This window comes from Acipenser ruthenus, chromosome 24 (assembly GCF_902713425.1).
Source record: "Acipenser ruthenus chromosome 24, fAciRut3.2 maternal haplotype, whole genome shotgun sequence".
Lineage (NCBI taxonomy): Eukaryota > Metazoa > Chordata > Actinopteri > Acipenseriformes > Acipenseridae > Acipenser > Acipenser ruthenus.
In genome coordinates this window covers 17,914,218-17,934,431 of record NC_081212.1, presented here as the reverse complement: position 1 = coordinate 17,934,431, position 20,214 = coordinate 17,914,218, and the positions used below count along the sequence as shown (strand labels likewise).

The window sequence follows — 20,214 nt, the reverse complement described above, 5'->3', positions numbered from 1 at the left end:
TCCAAGAAGTCTATGAAGTTATTTCAGCCTGACAAACTCCTAACCTTCCACAGACAGAGGTGAACAGACACACATCACACAACTGAAATATTTTATTGGGACAGGTAAAATAAAACAAATAAACAAATCAGATTCAAAATACATGAATTCAATATTCCATTGCATTAAGGAATTGTAGTTTATGAGGTCCTGCTTTACCCTCTTTGAGGTCGGGTGGGTTGATTTCATTAACATGATTACATGGGGGGGGGGGTCAAATCATGATAGTTTAATAGCCATTTTATTATATAAAATTGGGTATTTATTTTGCAGTCTATAGAAGCAAATGTGTATTATGTGTGGTACCCATATTGACCACAGGTTACTGAAGATCTATGAACAAGATAATAAAGCTGACGTCTCGGATAAAGGTTGCTGTTATTCATGTTTACCATTAATACCGTTTGTTTCTTAATGCTAGAAATGAAATGATTGTTCCAGACGCTGGCTTCGGTTTGATCAACCTGTATTCTTCCAGGAGAGCACAGCTGGATTTTAAAAGCACAGGTTTGCCTCAACCACCTATCCATGGTTAGCTCGAGATTATCCCTAAAAATAAGTGGTTGATAAAATCCAGAGGGACTCCTTAGTATGGTAAAATGCTTGTGGTTTATCCTGGCAGAATATAGGTTTGACCAAATCAACCATATTTTTCCAAATACTTTATTCTACAAGAGGTTGACATATTAAAAAAGAAAACACAAAATGTGGGAAGGCAACAAGGAAACAAATGGGATACTTTTAATATCAAGCTCTGTGAGGCTACAACACTGAACCTACTACAGTAATGAGTAGGTCTCATATTAGATTGTTTAACTCTTCAGTAGCAACTGAAATCAGTCTCACTTTTTTATTAGAGGACAGCATGTTAAATTGTTACCAGGTTCTTTCATTTAATAAGTGCCATCAATTCTAAACATGAAACTACAGCTCTATGCCTACCATTTAGGTCACTTGCAAGACTTTAAAAAACTTTAATGCACCAATAGATTCAATTTATACACCCTCAAATACAGATGATTGGACACACTCTTTTTGAGCAGTTAGTCTATTCAGCCCATTCTGTTAATTATACGGAAGCCAGTCAATTTTCTTCAATGGCAAGTGTACATTTAGAAACAAACATAAAATTGGTTAAGTGCAAAAAAAGCATCCATACAAATTGTAAGACCAATCATAAAGAGTACACTACTGAAACAAGACATGAGCACGGTCATTTCTCATTGGCCAACAACATTTTCTCCTTTCCGTTGTGTTAATGGCAGTCGTACGTGCTTACATTTGCTTTCCAGCACAACAGTATGGCACTTAGTTATGCTTGTTAAGATTACCTAGCAGGAGTGGAAATAAAACTCCTATTGCAGAACAGTTTGAGCCATTCCAGGTTTTACTGTGAGCACAGCACCCGGACTGCTGAACAACGGCAGATTTATTTATATTCCTCACTATATTTTTTTATACAGAGGGCAAGAATATGCGATGACTTGCATAATACTTCACTATTAACTCAGTAGTGACAACACAATGCTTGTCGCTGTTCAAGGCTGTGGTACTTAACATCAAGGCGACTGTTGTAACAAGATGTTGCGTGCTACATACTTAAGGATCCCTCCATGCTTAAAAAATGCAATGTCCATTTCATTTTCAAAAAGAGCAAGAACCTTGAAAGTCTTTCCTGTGCTTGTCTGTAACAAAGAAAGAGAAAGTTTAGAACACACAATTGTTAATTATATGTTACAAACTACCCTCCAACAAAGCCGCGAGAAAATGTTTGAGTTCATAACCTAGAATGTTTTAATGGCTCAATACAGAGGCTCTTTCGACAAAGGAAGTGCTGTACTCTCAATTCATTGCAGCATGAAACCTCTTTATAGCACCCCATGCACACTATAAGATGTATTTAGGTTAAAGTTAACGGGCAGGATTAAAATCTGGCAAATACACTTATAATCAGAACTAGAGCAGCTGAGTTTATACTCAGGAAGAACGTCAATACAGTTCAACTTGGTTTTACCGCTGTTCTTCAAAAAGTGTTTAAAGGCCAGGCATTTAATAGAATGTGGGGTTACATACCTTTACAGTCAGTTCATGTCGTGGTGCCAGGTCTTCAGGGATTGTTAGAGAGTACTTCTCCTTGCCAGAAAGTCCCAATGTATCAGCGTTTTCTCCTGGAAGGAACTGAAGAGGAGCAATCCCAATCCCAACCAGATGGTTCTTGTGCATCTTTTCAAAGCTCTCTGCAATCACAGCCTTTACACCCTGAAAGTAATACAAACCATTAAACTCAGAGAAACAAAGCTGCTGAAAAGGACAAGCAAAACAATGCATTCCTTTGTAAATCCCTTCATCAGGGACAAAGATGTTTAATAAACATTGCATACAAATCAGGAGTTGTACTAAGAAAATTTGGACTAAGAAAATATCTTCCAAAATCTATTTAAAATGATTTTGTATGAAATGATTTAATACAAAAATTACTACTAAATTAAGCCGTTTTCTCTCTCTGTCTTTAAGAACAATCCTATTGCCTTGCAGATGTGAAAGCACTAGCGCACTAGCCTTGCAATGAGCTTGAACAACTTACCAGTAGATAAGGTCCTTTGGCAGCCCAATCACGGGAGTTTCCAGAGCCGTACTTCTTTCCTGCCAGAATAATCAGCTGGATCCCCTCCCTCTGATACCTGTCTGCTGCCTCATACACGTCCAGCTACAACAAAAGAGGGAAATCACATAGGATTACTTTAAAAATCACTTATTACAGAGGGCGCCACTCACAAAAGCTAGCAGGTTCCCATAGACACTGTCTGATTCTGGTTAACATCATCAGGCAACCCCCTCATGTCTTCCCATTACAGAAGACTCAATCCACTTAACCAATTATAATTTGCATGACTAAAGGTGTTGACACAAAGCAAAGTGCAGCAGTGTACCAATAAACTGAAATGGATCTGTGAGGTGGGGTGAGCCTAATGGTTATAAGTATTTGTAGGTAAAACGGGGTGCGTTAGCAGTGCACTTCCTGGGTCATTTCACCTGGAGAAGACATGGGGTGAAATGAAAAGGAAGTAAAGCAGTAACAAACTTCCTGGGAGGCAAGGGGAACAAAAAAACCACACCCAACACACAAAGTGTTAACCCTTTGCAGTACATTTATTAATTGCGCGTCAGGCACGTCAGGTCTAATTAATTTTCACACGTGCAGTTAATTTTAGACGCGCTGTTTAAAAGTATTTTTTTCCACAGTCAAACGGGTTTAAATGGCCCTGCATATCAACAAAGCACTCACTAGGCATCTCCAGCCCCGCCCCACCCTTTCGTTTGCTATAGCTTTCACCTATGTAAGAAATAAATAATAATAGTCGTACATACCGATCAATCATCTCCTGATCACTCGTTTTATCACCAAACTCCTCAATAATGCGATCCAAGTCATTATTTTATTACTATAACATCTCAGAAAAGCTCTGCAAATGTCCGTGTTCTCTGTGCGCTGATTCACAGGCAGACAGCTTGTTTACTTACGACCATCCCGTTATCTGATAGCACGGCCATGTATGACTATTCATGAGATGAGCCTTTTTTTTTTTTTTTTTTTTTTCGACTTGTCTCGGCTCCTGTCGCTCCCACTCGGCAATTGAATGGTTTTCTTGGCTTTTTCCGGAGAAAAAACGACTAGAAACCCATTTTTTGCGTTGCTATGATGTCGTCGGACCCAGTCCGACAATGGACCGCAAAGGGTTAAAGAAACATTAGAGTGCAAGCACACTTACAGTTTGCCCTGATGGTATGTGCACAGTTTTCGGTGCTGTTTTTCCAATAAACCGATTGAGCAACTTGATGCTGGCAAATGTACCCCGTGTCATCACTGCATCGTTTCCCCTGCGAGCTCCGTACGAGTTGAATTCTCGAGGTGTAAGTCTGAAAGAGATCATTCGACAAAGTGTTATTGCCAAAGTCTTGATCAAGCCTACATGATAATGTATAAAACATCCATTCATCCATTTTCTTCAGAATCCTTACCGTTTGCTTATCAGGTATTTAGCAGCAGCACTGACCCGGGCAATACTTCCAGCAGGTGAAATGTGATCCGTTGTAACCACATCTCCCAAAAACAGCAAGACATGGGCATTCTCGATGGACTGAGGGCACACTGGCTCTTTGGTCTGAAAAATGTTTGTTCATAGAATTTTAGCCATTCCATAATGTTATAATAAGAATGATGACATGAGGCTTACAGAAGAATTTAAATAAAGCACACCAGGTATAAACCTCAATACAATCATATACAATAGAGACAGGCAAAACAAAATACATTGCATAAATATTAGAAACTACACAGAAATCTTCAAGGCTACACAATTGTAATAATGATGTTGCACTTCTTGAAGTCTATCTTTATCATATATTAATTAGTGCTGGGACAAAAATTCATACATATATTCATATGAACAAAATGTACTCAGTGGCAAAAATTAAAATGTTTGTATTCGTTCATAGAACATACTTTACAAATGACTATGAAAAAGATGCATAAATGAAGTCTGAAAAAAATAAATAAATAAATAAAACACACTATTGTACAGGGAGTGTTCTCTCCTTTCTTTAACAAATTATTTCATTGGGTTCCGGGTTAATTTTATTCAAGAGATTTTTTTTTTTTACTGTAACATGGCACATGATATTGTGTTCCAGCTAATTTAAAATTAAAGCATATTTAAATGTTTAAATTGTGTTGGGAAAAAAAAATAATTTGTCCCAGCACTAATATTACACTGGGCTTAATGCTACTGTTTACGGTTTACACGCTTGTATCATAGTCATTATAATAACAACACTTACAAGCTTATGAAAAAACGAAGGACACCTAATATATGTAGATTTGGGGTCCCATGGGAACAAAACAGATTCTGGGGCTTCAAGACTATTCCATCGTTTGTTTTCTTTCTGTAAATGAAATACAAATGCAAAGGTCAGTTTCCACAACTCTAAAGTGTTAGATGTGATAAAGACCCAGACAGCTTTGTCTATCGCTGACCTCTATTCTGTCTTTCAGTTGACTAAACATGGACGGGATGACAGTCTGCTCCTCAGCCTGCTGTAGCTCGTCACGGGTGGGCCAGATATCACGCAAATACATTGCTCTGCCTTCTGAATTTACACCTGAAAGAAAAAAGAAAAAACACCTGAATGACTTTGCAACCATTCGTTCCACAGTGTGCCCGACACTAACACAATGCCATTATGGTATAAACAAATTGATGCAGACTATTCACACAAATGCAACTGAAACACTGAATTTCCAATTCCAGTATTTTTGGTTTTTATGTTATAAATACTATGTTGATTTTTAAAGCGAATGGTTTTATGAGGGGAAACCGAGCAATTGGCTACTGTGGATTTGGAGACTAACAAATCCAGTTTGCTGTGTTCTCTTTAACCAATACAGTGCCAGTTTTAGTTTAACTGGAAAATGAATCAATTAAAATCGTCAGAAATGTTTTAAAATAAGTTTCTGCATATAAAGTGTGTTTGTTTTAAAAAACTAAATATTTAGCATTAGCACAATTATTCAAACGAATGCTTAACATAACAGCACTTACCCAAAGGTTCAGTTTCAAAGTCTATACTAACAGTGCCAGCTATGGCGTAAGCTACCACTAGTGGCGGTGAGGCGAGGTAGTTGGCACGCACACAGTCACACAGACGCCCCTCAAAGTTCCGGTTGCCAGACAACACTCCACATGCTACTAAATCACCCTGCAAGGAAAGCACAAGAACCAGGTTTTGTATTAGAAGAAGACATAACCGATAAAGAGGGATATTAAAACAGTACTGCATTATTGAAATAACGTGCAGATATTTTAAATGCAACACTACAGATGGATGGCTTCTGCTGCTTTCTGGGTCCTAATCACTCACTGTGCTGTAGTTCAAACTCATCCCATTGTTCTAGCTGCTCCCAGTCCATGTTAACTACAGCACATATACCTGGAAGTGACAGTCAGTGCATCAGGTGTTGTATTTGACATACAATGCATTCCGTTTCTAAGAATCACTGATATAAGAATCAACTGCATACAGTGATTAAAACCACTGGGACAAAATCATTCCTATACTAACCAATGTAATATACTCCGCTTGTAAGAATCAAGCAATCCGCTTATAAGAATAATTTCTGGGCAAACTGACAACACGTGATACGGTACTGATCAAGTGCAATGATGTGTACAGCCAATAAAAGCTGTTTTTCAATTTGAATTTGATCACATCTGGCATGATTAGGCACGTAGGCAGCATGGATAGTGCAATGATGCAGGAAACACTGCATTGTTTGTAATCAGACAGTGACGGCGCCATTGCATTGTGCAGGTATGTTTTTTGTGTTCTCTTGCTAGTGAAAATTTGTTTCAATAAAGTGAACACACATTCATTGAATACATACTGAGTACAGCATTGTTATTGTGTGATATGCATGTAGAGGGAGTGGGATTGCGGCGCAGTGAGGAGGAGGAGGAGGACAGGGGGGATTGCAGAGCTTTGCATCTCCGTTTAATGAAAAACTAAGATTTGCATCGCAACAGAAAATAAGTCAGCCACAGATGCTTAAATGCAGTGGTAGTCCTGACAGTAAAATACTGTACAGTAATGTCATTTTAGTTCAAAGGCCATTACACGTAACACCGCACGGCAATTAAACTAGGCACCCTCACGAGATGATCGCTTCTCAAGTATACTGTAGTAAAATAGGATTCTGCAGCCTTGAGTACACATAATCGCGATCATATAACAAGCTGCTTACCCACGAGGACTTGTTTTGATGTATTGTCCTCAGTGATTGAGCACAATTGACATCTGTATATTGTATTTAAACTGCTGATGGCACGCTTGTGCTAATTGTAATGCAACAGAGTGGCCGAGGACAGTGTAAATTATCAGGCTGGAGTCTTGAATTACAGTTTTAAACCAGTGTTGGTTTTATTTTTCTTACACTGCAGTGGCGAAACAACCACTAATAAAACAAACAAAATAAACCTAGCTCTCAGCTGGCGCACTAACTAAAAATACTTTGTGTAGAACAAACATTAGAGCTCTTACTCGAGTTTTGGTTTCTTTTTGTTACTTCTGCTTCCTTACGCCTCTATACCTCCATCACAAAGCTATCGGCTAAGCCATTTCTATCGAGGTGTCATTAACTTTAACAAGCAGTTAACAAACTGACTGTTATCCATAATTCGTTAAGGAAACGCAGCTGTGGATTTTTTGTGGGCGTGCATACATGCAGGAACTCATGACACCTACTGGTCAACCCATTAAACTGCAGCCAGGGAACAAGCTCTTATCATTCATACTAAGTTTGATTCTGCACCACAGTAATCATATCGGTCCACTTTTAAGAATCAGCCACTTATAAGAATCAAAACACCCAGGACAGATGTGATTCTATAAACAGAGTGCACGGTATTTGAATATCTTCAAGAGAATGAAAAACCACTGACACTGAAAGATAACACGAGTTAAGAAAATGCATTCTGTGTATCTCGTACAAGATGACTTTGTTTAGTGTTCTTGCCCATTTGCTACCTGAACAATAAGTTTAAAATATGCTTAAAAGCTTAACCTGTTTAATAGCATCTACAACAGTCTCTGGAAGAGGAGCAGTGTTTCCAACGCAGGTTTCACACCCATAACCAGTAACCTCGAACCTGCGAAAAAAGGAAATTATGAGAAAAACAGTACTATAGGTACACAAGGTACTATCCAAAACATAATTCATTAAAAAAAACAAGGTGCATCAGCAAAAATCTTATCCCCACCAAAAAAGGAACTTAACAGAAGTCTGAATGCTTTCAAAAGCATGTCAGTGAAATTACAATATCCTCAGGAATGTATGAATGCCAGTACCAGGTTTCATCCAAACTGGAAGAATGGTTCTCAGTGTAGCATTCGCACAGGCACCATACCTCCACTATACACCCCCAATACAGAAGGATACATAAAACACGAACAGACCCAATATTTTTAGGGGTAAACTCTGAAGAACCACTAAACTAGGCATTTGGATTCCACAGCACATTACTCTCTGCAGTCTCTGTAGCAAAAGCCAATACCTACCCGAGCTGACTGAGGTAAGGTAAAACACCACTGGCACTAATGAAGTGTGTAACCATTCCACTGCCAGGCGACAGACTTGTCCTGATGTAAGGCTGAACAACCAGGCCTGCCTCCACTGCCTTTTTAGCCAATAGACCTGAAACAAACACAAGAACAACTGTCAGCCCCTTCAAAACAGGTACCTGTAGATAAAACAAAGCACTCCCAGTGTAATAATGTGATCTTCAGAATGCTGCTTCTACATACAAGTAGAATGTAAATGCAGACATATTAAGCTGGAGGTCAAGGTGCTTTAAATAACCCAGACATTTTTAAAGGAAAGCAACAGCAGCTTTGCCAAACCAATAATTTGTACTGCATGAGACTCTTTCAACTTGGCAAAGAGAATTCTAGAATATCTGTGAAATCAGAGTAATGGGCAAATGTGACATATAACCATCGGGAAAAGGGACCAGATATGTTTTTAATATATAGTCCTATATCTCAAATGTTTTCTTAATTTGGTAATGAAAGTGCAAATATAGTATCCTACTGTATGTCAACAGGTAATACTTAAACCATTGACTCTCACCTGCAGCCAGCATGACAGATGGATTGCAATTGTTTGTACAGCTGATCACTGCAGCTATTACAACAGAACCATGGGCAAGTTTATACTCGGTTCCTTTGTGCATGAAAGGAATAACTTCATTTTGTTTTTCAGCAGGAATGTGAAACCCCTTGAAACCAATCTGAAAATAAATACAGAATTAGTTAAATACATTAGTAAAATATGTCTTGGGGTGCATTAATACAGATCAAGAGTTTTAGATCATTAACATTATGTTAAAGGTGAATTACATTTTTTAATGGTAATTTACTTTAAGCTGTTAGTGAAGAATATTTAAATCGAAGGCTCCGTGCAGATAATTCAATACAACACTCCCAGTCAACTTTGTAAGGACCCATGAAGGAGGAGGCTTGGTGGTCCAGTGGTTAAATAAAGGGGTTTATTACCAGGAGGTTCCCAGTTCAATCCCAGCTCACCATGGGCTCACTGTGTGTGACCCTGAACAAGTCACTTAACCTCCTTGTACTCTGTCCTTCGGATGAGACTTAAATCCAAGTTCCTATTGCAAGTGACTCTGCAGCAGCAGCTGTGATGCATAGTTAACCCCCTAATCTCTGTAAGTCGCTTTGGATAAAAACATCTGCTAAAATTACTAAATAATAATAATAATAATAATAATAATAATAATAATAAAACACGTCAGGCAAAGGTAAATCGGTGATTGATACTCAAATGTGAGTCAATGAGTCCAGCTTCTGTGAGAAAGAGTGATTGTTTTAAAAAAAGTAACATTCTGAATTGTTTTTCCTACAAGGACTCAAACTCCCAGAAGCAATTCACCAGTGCTGGATGCATTCCTTCAACGGGAAGTGTAGCACTGAAGTAAAGCACTTCCAAATGCCACTGCACCAGTACAATATAAACCCAGCTCCGCTTACCTTTTCCTTTAAACACTTCTGAAAATCCTTCTTCGTGTCAGTCACTGCTACCCTGTCCTGGGGTCTCTTAGGACCACTCACATGCGGAATGATTGAGCTTAGATTTATTTCTATAACCTAATGCAACGGAAAAGACAATCGAGTCCATTCATTGATTCCTGGCATTTTCTCAAGACAACAACACACCTTAAAGTCTTAAACATGGTTATTGCTGTTAATAAGAAGTAAATAGATCCACAATAGATTTGTTCTTTGAACCTGGAATTGTAAACCGGAGCTATGTTTTGTAGCATACAAAATTCCCTCATGTTTCTTAATATGCTTTACCATCCCTCTATGCACTTTACCATGCTTTCACAATGTTTTACTACACTGCCTAAGCCTTACACATATATGTACAACCCATTATTCCAGAGACACTAACTCAATTCAATATTAAAATGCCCCTTCATTTTTTGGACTGTATAACAGGAATGATAATCTGGAAAAAGACTTCAGAACATATTTCGTCATGTATACTGGTCTTTAGGGAATCACCAGGCCCACCCAGTTTGCATTTAATGACACAAAGCCAGGAGTGAGATTTAGGCTCCTTAAACAGCACTTAGTTTACAAATGACAAGGTCATTAGTAACATGAACAATAATTTAAATCCACAGAGCTACATGTTCTATTGAAAAACCAACATTACACAGACATACTTCTTTGCATTTACTATGCAAACTCACAACCAGGGCATTTCTTCCTTAATCTATTGGGCGATAAATCCAAATAAAACCAATTTCCTTCTAAAAATCAAAACCCTCACCTGTGAATATACCGGATCTTCTGATGGATTCTGGTAACTTCTGAACAATTTCACAGCTTTAAGATAGGCTTCTATTATATCAAGTTTTTCTTCATCAAAGTCTAAAACAAAAGAGATACAATAAAATTAACTGCAGTACAAATTTCTCACTCAGTCTAAAATGGGCAAAAAAAGGTTAATGACTTTCAATGAAGTCTGTTAAAAGCAAGCATCCCTGGGGACACCTGAACTGGCCTAAGAGATATCGCCACTAAAAGTATCGACAATGAGTCTACAAAAACATATTTAGATTTTGTTAATTTAATGATTGGTTTCTTACTTGTCTGTTTTAGGTGCTTAAGAGTAACATCATCGACCGGGAAAAAGCTCACAGTGGCACTGTACTCAGGGCACATGTTGGCGATTGTAGTCCTGTCTCCGGCAGACAGCTGCGAAACCCCTGGCCCAAAGAATTCCACAAATTTACCAGCAACTCCTGCTTGTCTAAGGTGCTGGAAACAGAAAAAAAATGTATGAAGACCAGAAAAAAATACAAAAATGAAAAGAACTAAGATATAATATCACAAAAATATGCCTACCTTAGTAATGCCTAAAACAATATCTATTGATGTGGCTAGTGTGCTTATGGATCCAACAAGCTTGCACCCAACCACTTGGGGCAACGTCAAAGAGACAGGCTGGCCAAGCATAACAGCTTCTGATTCAATACCTCCAACCCCTAAAATAGAGGAGAAATTATTAATAGCAAGCACTTGCTTATTATTACATGAGGGCTCGTACCAAGGGTCAACACTAAAATTCTGGTCTCTGCACTCAGGATAATGCTCGAGGAATGTGCCCTTGCAAAAAGTCTTTATTGTCAATGCCCAAACACACTGCCAGGAATATAGGAGCCAGGATTTGTAAGCGAGAAGTAAAATACAGGCAAAGTTAAGAATATGGTAAATGGGGATTATGCCAGGAATGGTGGAAAACACTTTAAAATTAATCTGAAGTTGGCAACTCAATTCTAGAACTTTATTCTTACATATATTCAATCAGATAAAAAATGTTTTAAATGATACTTACCCCACCCTAATATTCCAAGGCCGTTAACCATAGTGGTATGCGAGTCTGTACCCACCACACTATCAGGGTATAAAAAACCACCATCATCACGCACAATGTGGGACAAGTATTCTAGATTCACCTGGTGCACAACCCCAGTCTCAGGGGGTATCACCGTCACATTTTTAAAGACTTTAGAGCACCACTGTGTGAAAGAATGAAAGTGAAACATTATTTACCAGCACAGAAATGAACTGTACTACATTGTACTAAAGGTGTTTTAAGTAGAACTTCTGTATAAATCACAGCTCCTATTCTTATTTCTGGTGACATTACACCTAGCAAACCTATCCTCACAGTTTAGATTTATGTATAATCGAATAAACAGCTGATTTTATACAAAAATGATGGCAAGCAATTATGAGAACATTCTGAATGTCTGTGCACTGGTTGACTGCAGTGCCAGGCCATTATGTCAGTTTTGGAAATTTTGGAGGTAAACCTCTTCACAAGATCAACAATTTTTAGCAAGCAAAAGGCAGTTTTATACACAAAAAAGGCATCTCAGAGAAAGAAAAATCACTTAATTGTAAATGGCATTAAAAGTTCTACATTGAACCCTGAAATCGTGCACGCTTTCAATCCCTGTACTGTAAATAGTCACAATGAGGGTGCAAAGCAAAAATACCATGTAAATGAGTTATAAATATACCTTAAAAAACTGAAGCCTTTCTTTATTCCTGTTGAATTCAGCATCTTGGCTCTTTAATGCTGTTTCTGGCCTTTGATCAAGACAAAAATGGAATTAAATACAAATCTACTAAAACACATAAAATGAGTGTCTACAGTGTAAATGCCTGGCCTATAATAAACCAACAATTTAGAAAAAAGTAAAAAAAAAATAGGATTCATGAAAAGCTATTAAAGTAATGCCAATGTAAATGTAGGAAACAGTGATCATACTCAGACACAGGCTGAAGATGGAAAGGGCAGAGTATTGGTGAGTTTTCAATCTGGACAGCAGCCCTTCCTGGCGTATCCGTGCTTGGCTCGTCACTGCATGATCCTTTACAGCCCCCATGTCCTCCACACTGGGAGCTGCGCGGCTGTGATTTGGCAGGAGAAGACTTGGCAGCTGATCCCTGCTTCTCACCTCCTCCAGGGTTTGGGGCATTCTGAATTGCACTGTAATAGAGCAAAATATTTAACAGACATAACAACACAGTACAGCACATACAAGGTGGTCAGTACAGGAGGCCAGTACGCAAATGTCCTGCCAATTGCTTGTTGCTTGCACAGAATGCAGGGAACATCCTTTCATGCTGTGATTATGTCTCGATTCTCCAAAAAGTAAATTGTGCATGGATAAGCTGAAAACATTTCTTCATATGTAAAATATTACTTTTGAGGATTGTATAGAGAATAGCACTGAATACAAGGTATTTATTAAAAGCAGCAGAGCACAGAATAGATGATGAAAAACATTAGAAATATATTAAGCACAAAAAACAATTACATTACCATTTACTGAAGTCGATTTGCAATGAATGGTCTACAATGAGATCTGTTGGGCACAGAGGGTTAACCTGATAAGGATCCCCTCCGAGTTTCACCACTGCATCTCTCATGGCAGCAAAATCCACCAGTGCTGGAATACCCCTAAAACAAACAAAAAAAATCATCACCCACATTTTAAACTGTACGTAACACGTCCTAAAAACAGCAAGCATTATGAACTAAACTTCCCTGATGGAACAGTGAAAGGGGAAATGACACAGCATAGTTTGTAAATATTATATACAAAAAAACATGTGGAAAAATAAAACGCAGTTTATGAAGTACGTATTGCTGGTTTCCGAGATATGACCAAAGACTACAGCCGGAGCCGTTTTATCGGGACGTCTCGGGAGAAGGAAAAATATCCTGAATAAGTGGCTGACCCAATTAAACGAGAGGCAGTTGAGACGACCTGAGTCACACTTTATTGATTCTTAATGAAAAGAAAAACAATTAAATCACATCACATGATTAAATGTTAAACACATCATTTAAAATACGAGTGTTTTTTTATTTTTATTCCTAAACAAAATTAAATCGCACCTGTAATGTTCACACGCCAACTTTCTTTGCAACAGCAGCCTGCTCTGAAAAGCGATCTCCATTCATCATTTGAAAATACTGTATCCCAATTCAACAAAGTCACATCCCAATTAAATGACATAAACAGCACTGGGAAGAACCGTCTCCCAGAGTTGTATCCCATTTAAGCAGAAATCCTGATTATCACTATCCCAATTAGGTGGCGCCGACTATAACAAGAGCCCCTTCTGAATGGATAAAGTCTAACAAGAGTTTCACGTGACTACAATAATGCATTATCAGGAATGCTGGGGTATCACAGTGTCTATCAAAAGAAGTAAATCCTTTAAATGTTTCCACTGCTGCACCCGCTGCCTTATTTGTATCCTGTCTGTACGTATAATTTATTGAAATACACAAGTAGGTGGCTGACATGGTGTGTTTCTTTACAAAGTATGTGCCAAGAATATCTTTACATTGGAATACAGAATTCCAAGCTGAATGGAACTCTCATATACCAATGCACTGAGTGCAAGGCTGGTGGCATTGGGGGTCTTAGGGGGCCGCATCCCCCCAGTTCAGATCTATTATTATACAGCAATGCTCACGTGAAATCCTGAAGGAGAATACGAGCAGGAGAGAAGGGCACTTCTGCATTGTTCTGCTGTTGCCTCCAGTTGAGAATGTTCAAGACATCCTCTTTCTTCACATAGAAACCATCACACTTCCGGATGGCTGCTTCAAGCAGCACACGGATTGAAAAAGGCAAGGACTCTGCCAGAAAAAAATGACATGAATAAATACACTGTAAAGCCTTAATCTACTTTATAATTTCTTAAAAGAAAGCAGCAGGATTGATAGCTTTTCTTTTGTTTACTGTACCTACCGTATCTGGGGTCGTTAAGCTTCTGAGGACTAAAAAACTTCTTGTCTTCATTCTTTTCACTTTTGAGTATTTCAATTAAATCTTGGAAAGGGTGCTCTGAAACAAAAAACAGCAAACAGAATTTTACTTAATTAAATAATACTTTCACAAACAATAAGTTCCAACAATCGCTTTTGGATAACACTGAATTATTGTAAATCTCAGTATACTGTACACCATACTGAAACAGAGTTGTCAATATCCTATAAAAAAAAACAACCAAAAAACCCTTTTAAAAATAAATCAAGATCAATGCAGGAATAATAGAAGTCTGTCGGTGGGGAGCTAATTCACAAAACTCATGCAGGTCTTTCAACATGCCTCCACATCAACCAAGGACTGAATGATAGGATGTGTTCAGGACTAAACAGGTAAGTTGCGATTGTTTGGTTCATTAGGTCAATGAATGTGATTCACGTCCATTGTATATTTGTAGCAAGGTCAAGTCTAAAAAATGCTGGATCTCTTGGGATCACTAATAGATATTCCAGGTCTTTACAGTTAAATATTAAAGCCTTTTCTGAGTCATCATGGGTTACCTAAGGTCAGTTTATATTAAAGCAATGAGTTACGCATTTACTTACCACTATTTGCTTTAAAAAAAAAAAAAAAAAAAAAACACGTACGGTTGAATCCACTCACTTGCAATGTGTGTTTGTGACTGGAGAAGAACGACTGGATTCTTGATTTTGGATTTCTCAGCACCGTCTTAGTGCCCGTAGCGGTCAGTGTCCATACAGTGAAGAAATTGTGCAGATAAATTATCTGTGCGTTTTAGAAATATTAATTGTTGGGAAAGAATGTTTTCTATGAACTAGAATTTATTTACTTGTGTGGGGGAGGGTAATTTGATTATAGCTGCTGAGTGCGTGGGGAATTGGTTCAATAAATGTTACAGTGCAGTATCAGGTTTCTTCTTACATTTTCTTTTGTGGGGGTCAGTAAGTTGCTCTAATTCTGTAGTTCTGATTTTTCCCTGGGGTAAAATAGGGTGTAGTAGGGGTAACTTGATTAACTTGGGTTTATTACAATGTCCTAGTGATGGTCTTGGTGAAAACTAACGTTAATTATGGAAGATTAAATATTTACCTGGCACTCCTAACAGCCGACCGTTACAACCTAACCAACCAATGTATCTATCTGTCAACCAAATTTTTGGAAGGTAAATCTATATAATAAACACAATATACTGTGTTTAGAGAGAGTCGGAATGCTTTATATTGCCATAGCATGACAACCAATAAGTAACAATATGATTGTTTCTTTATAAATATACAGTATGTGTGTGTTAAGTGTATTCCAACTGCAACACTGGAATTCTGTTTCTGTGTTTATTTGCTTCACAACCATATTGCTTGTGGTCAATAATGGCAAATAAAAATTATTGTTTTTATTGTAAGACCAACTTTTTGTACAGCAGTTCAAAGTAACATTACAGTTAAAATGTAAGGCTGTAGTCAATGTATACCCCATAAGTTAGCATTAAAGTATGTGCAGTATTATGAAAGAACTCATGACTTTAGGGTAATGTTGCATTTTACTCACCCAAAATACATGTTACTCACATAGGGGCTGATGTAAGGATAGGCGCATTTTGAAAAGAGCTTTGAAACACACTTTAAAGTAGTGGTGGGCAACCCGCGGCCCACAACGCATGTCCCTGCGGGGCCCTTGCCCATCCGAAAAAATAAATAAATCTCTCATTCCACGACTCATCTACCTGCGCCCCCCTCATCCATCCGAAAAAATAAATAAATCTCTCACTCCCCCTCATCCACTAGGCAGCTTGCAGTGCTTAAGAGTGGCCTTGCTTCACAACAGCAAGTGCTTTGGCAAGCTATTGCATTGGTTAAATTAAAATGTATAATTTTGGCTGGTAATTGCAATAAAGGGGGTCTTGCAGCCCTTGGAGTTGTATGAGGGCCGAACCTGCGGCCCTCTAATTAGGTTAAGTTGCCCACCACTGCTTTAAAGTTATAAGTGTTAAAAGTTGTCAGGATGTTAACAATGAGGTATGTTATTTCAACAGTTGTAGCAATACCTGGGGACGTGTAACGCTGTATTTTTCAGAACCCCGCTACTTACTCTAAGAGCAATGCAAATTACTCAAATGCACAAATAACACCGTGTAACAAATTTTTTTTTTTTTTTTGTTCCTGGGTAGTAAGTGTTATTTCCTAATTGTTTATGCCTCAAAAGTATAGAAAATGGCTATTATTCCCCACAAACTTTGCTTTTGTGACCAGGACAGTGATATTTTGAAATGTACCTATTTCCAATGAGAAAACGGACGAATGTGTCTTTTCGTTCACATAAAGTCAGAAAAAAACAACATATGAATCCAAATTAACATGTATTTATACTAAAGTAATACAAAAATGACTACAAAAGATTTAGAAGCGAGTAGTTTTTCGAGATTTACGATTATACTGTAAATCACTTTCACGAATCAGCCCCCAAATGTAGTCTCCCATCATGTTCTCGTTATACTGTCCTTGGTAGCGGCGTTCAAAGTCCAGTATATCCTGGTGGAAGTGCTCGCCTTGCTCCTCCGAGTACGCTCCCATGTTCTCCTTGAATTTATCAAGATGAGCATCAAGGAAATTGCCTTTGGGACAGCAGGGACACCAAGGCGCACTACCACAGGCGGGACTGGCCACAGCGGACCGAGTTCTCTGTGGGGAGGCACAACGTCAAGTGGGAGCCACTGGTGGACCCCCGGAAGGTGCTGATGCCACCACTGCACATCAAATTGGGCCTTATGAAACAATTTGTCAGAGCTCTAGATAAGGAGTCGGCAGCCTTCAAGTACCTTCAAGACTTCTTCCCTAAGCTGTCTGAGGCAAAGGTCAAAGCCGGTGTCTTCGTTGGACCACAGATAAAGAAGATCCTGGAGTGCAATGAATTCCCCAAGAAGCTCAATAGTAAGGAGAAAGCGGCTTGGAACAGCTTTGTCGCAGTGGTTCGGGGCTTCCTGGGAAATCACAAGGCCGAAAACTATGTGGAGCTGGTTGAGACTCTGGTGAAGAACTACGGCACAACAGAACATGGGAGCGTACTCGGAGGAGCAAGGCGAGCGCTTCCACCAGGATATACTGGACTTTGAACGCCGCTACCAAGGACAGTATAACGAGAACATGATGGGAGACTACATTTGGGGGCTGATTCGTGGAAGTGATTTACAGTATAATCGTAAATCTCGAAAAACTACTCACTTCTAAATCTTTTGTAGTCATTTTTGTATTACTTTAGTATAAATACATGTTAATTTGGATTCATATGTTGTTTTTTTCTGACTTTATGTGAACGAAAAGACACAAATTCAGCCGTTTTCTCATTGGAAATAGGTAAATTTCAAAATATCACTGTCCTGGTCACAAAAGCAAAGTTTGTGGGGAATAATAGCCATTTTCTATACTTTTGAGGCATAAGCAATTAGGAAATAACACTTACTACCCAGGAACAAAAATTGTGTTACATAGTGTAATGAGCCGCAGTGAGTGTTGCCTGTGCATCGGGCTATTCAGCCATCGCACTTACAGCCCAGAGGTGAGTTAGGAGAGGAGTCGGTGCTGTATGAGATTCGTGGAGCACGAAAACCAAACCAACCAAAAAAATATGTCAGAGAAAGGGCAGCAAAGTCCTCTTGGCAAACGGAAAAGAAAATACATTTTCTGAGGAGGAGCTAAGAGTCCTTACGGCTGAGGTCAATCAGCATGAAATTGAGTTATTTGGAAAAGCCTCAGCCAACATCAGTTATGCTACTAAAGAGGCCATGTGGTCCTCTATAATGGAGAAAGTCAATGCTGTGGGTGTTACCAGAAGGACAGTCAACCAGGTGATGAAAAGGTGGCAGGACCTGCGGCGGCAAACAAAAGCAAAACTCTGAATACAGCACAGGCCTGCAGCAGGAACGCCATCCACATCACAGCTGACACCGCTGGAGAGGCTAAAGTCTCACTTTATGGCAGGTAAACTCAATGACCCAAATCATTATCTGCACTGCTCCTCATCATATATATAAAACTTTAAGACTGCTCAATTATATTATATTGTACTAAAAATAAATAATCTTAAGACTTAAATTAAATATGTATTCGCTTATTTGTTCTTCCCCACTGTTCTATATTTCTGCTGTAAGAACGTTATTCCTTCTACGTTAAAAAAAAAATTAGTCTTTTCATGCATCAGTATAGTACATACATATTTAAATGTACATCACCTACAGCTGCAAGTTGCTGTACTGTGCTATGATTGGGTGGAGGTGCTAGCTTTGGTGAATGTAAACCAACAGCCCAGTCAACAACATCTCAATTCTGAATAAAATAAGAGAGACTAGCTGGCATCAAAGACTTCTGTTGCAGTAGACTCTGTACAGGATTATGTAACACCACAATTTAAGTTTCTGTGAACGCCTAAAATGGTTTCTAAAGAGTGTAGATCCACCCTTGCTTTATCTTTGTTATCTAACACATTGCATACCACCAGTGTGTGCTATGGAAAGATAACAACAATATAGACAACGCTACACTTTGAAACTGCAATTATTATATTCGTGTTGTGTACCGTTTCATCATAACACATCAGAGCTAACAAAGACAATTGAGAAGAGAGTCCTTAGATAAGTTAGAAACAGCTCGTCCTGTACAATTCAACATACGCTCAACTGGTTAAAATATGTTCTGCAATACTGAAGTATTTGCAGAAGAACGTACATGTGGGGTTAAGGTAAAAACTATACCGAAGAAGTAAAGATACGGACATAAGAGAGAACATTCTCAATTACACCCTAAAATAAAATCGGTTGTCAACAACACAAAATAATACAGCAATAAAAAAATATAAACAGCCAGGCTGAGCTGTCAACACCAGTACTTTTTGCAAGAAAGATTATGGCCTGGAAAACAGTTAGTATATGCACCCTCAGTCATGTTACCTTTGACAGTAGGAGCAGCTAAACAGTGAAACAGGGAAATGTGTTTATTTTAAACGAATACTTTTTAATCAAAAGCAAAAGACAACAGAATCCACTACCTCCCCCCATCCCCCAAAAAAGAATCATTTTCCGGTTTGTCAAGGATGTTCTGAAAATGAAAAAAAGACGGAATTCAAATTATGTTTTCATAACAAACAAAAAAAGAAAAAGGCCGTCTAACCAATCTGATGACCAATCATTACAGAAATATATCCTAACCCAAAACGCGTGTCAAGCGCTGTCACCGGGCTTTAGTAGACAACAGTGTCATTGTTGTTTTTGTCATTTTATTTCGCTGAGGCCCCTTACCTGAAGCTTCTACAGCGAGCGCCATGACGGAATCTGAAACAGACACGCACTCCTCTCTCCTCCATAGCAACACCTCCCTGCCTCCCGACCAATCACCGCACTCCGTGCTCACAGCTCATCCGCCACTCCGTCCGCTCTGCAGCGGAACAGCGTTCGCTTCCAATCACATAAACAGGACATAATGTGAAAACGCTTACAAACACGTCGGAATATACAGTAATACAACCACCAATTGTCACAATGTTATACATTATTCTAAGGTTAGATAAAAACGTGAACAGGAAAATAGCTTGGTTACAGAACCAAAACACTTAACATTTTTTGCACTGACCAACATTTAACTCTAACTGTATAAATATTTTTTAACATTATCACAGACATGTTTGGATTGAGCTCATTTTTTTTGGTGTCTTATACTTTAAATTCAGAATG

General features: G+C 38.6%; 1 protein-coding gene across 1 annotated transcript; it reads right to left on the bottom strand.

Moving 5' to 3' along the window:
- Positions 1-77: 77 nt before the first annotated feature.
- On the bottom strand, positions 78-19,921 carry LOC117429403 (iron-responsive element-binding protein 2-like). Its single transcript, XM_058998484.1, has 22 exons — positions 19,783-19,921; positions 14,460-14,555; positions 14,182-14,347; positions 13,016-13,153; positions 12,458-12,679; positions 12,207-12,276; positions 11,516-11,699; positions 11,026-11,165; positions 10,767-10,938; positions 10,448-10,548; positions 9,640-9,756; positions 8,723-8,882; positions 8,152-8,287; positions 7,658-7,742; positions 5,640-5,796; positions 5,075-5,199; positions 4,879-4,983; positions 4,060-4,202; positions 3,810-3,957; positions 2,624-2,746; positions 2,113-2,298; positions 78-1,724 (listed from the first exon to the last, which is right to left on the bottom strand). The coding sequence occupies exons 1-22, from the start codon at positions 19,805-19,807 to the stop codon at positions 1,599-1,601; spliced, it is 2,925 nt and encodes a 974-aa protein (XP_058854467.1). The 5' UTR covers positions 19,808-19,921; the 3' UTR covers positions 78-1,598.
- Between the last annotated feature and the right edge of the window lie 293 nt (positions 19,922-20,214).

Coding starts and splice junctions, on each gene's coding strand:
- LOC117429403 (XM_058998484.1), bottom strand. CDS start 19,807: ATGGCGCTCGCTGTAGAAGCTTCAG. Junction 14,348..14,459: donor GCTTAACGACCCCAGATACG/GTAGGTACAGTA, acceptor TTTTTCTGGCAG/AGTCCTTGCCTTTTTCAATC. Junction 13,154..14,181: donor ATTCTCCTTCAGGATTTCAC/GTGAGCATTGCT, acceptor TGTTTGTTTTAG/GGGTATTCCAGCACTGGTGG.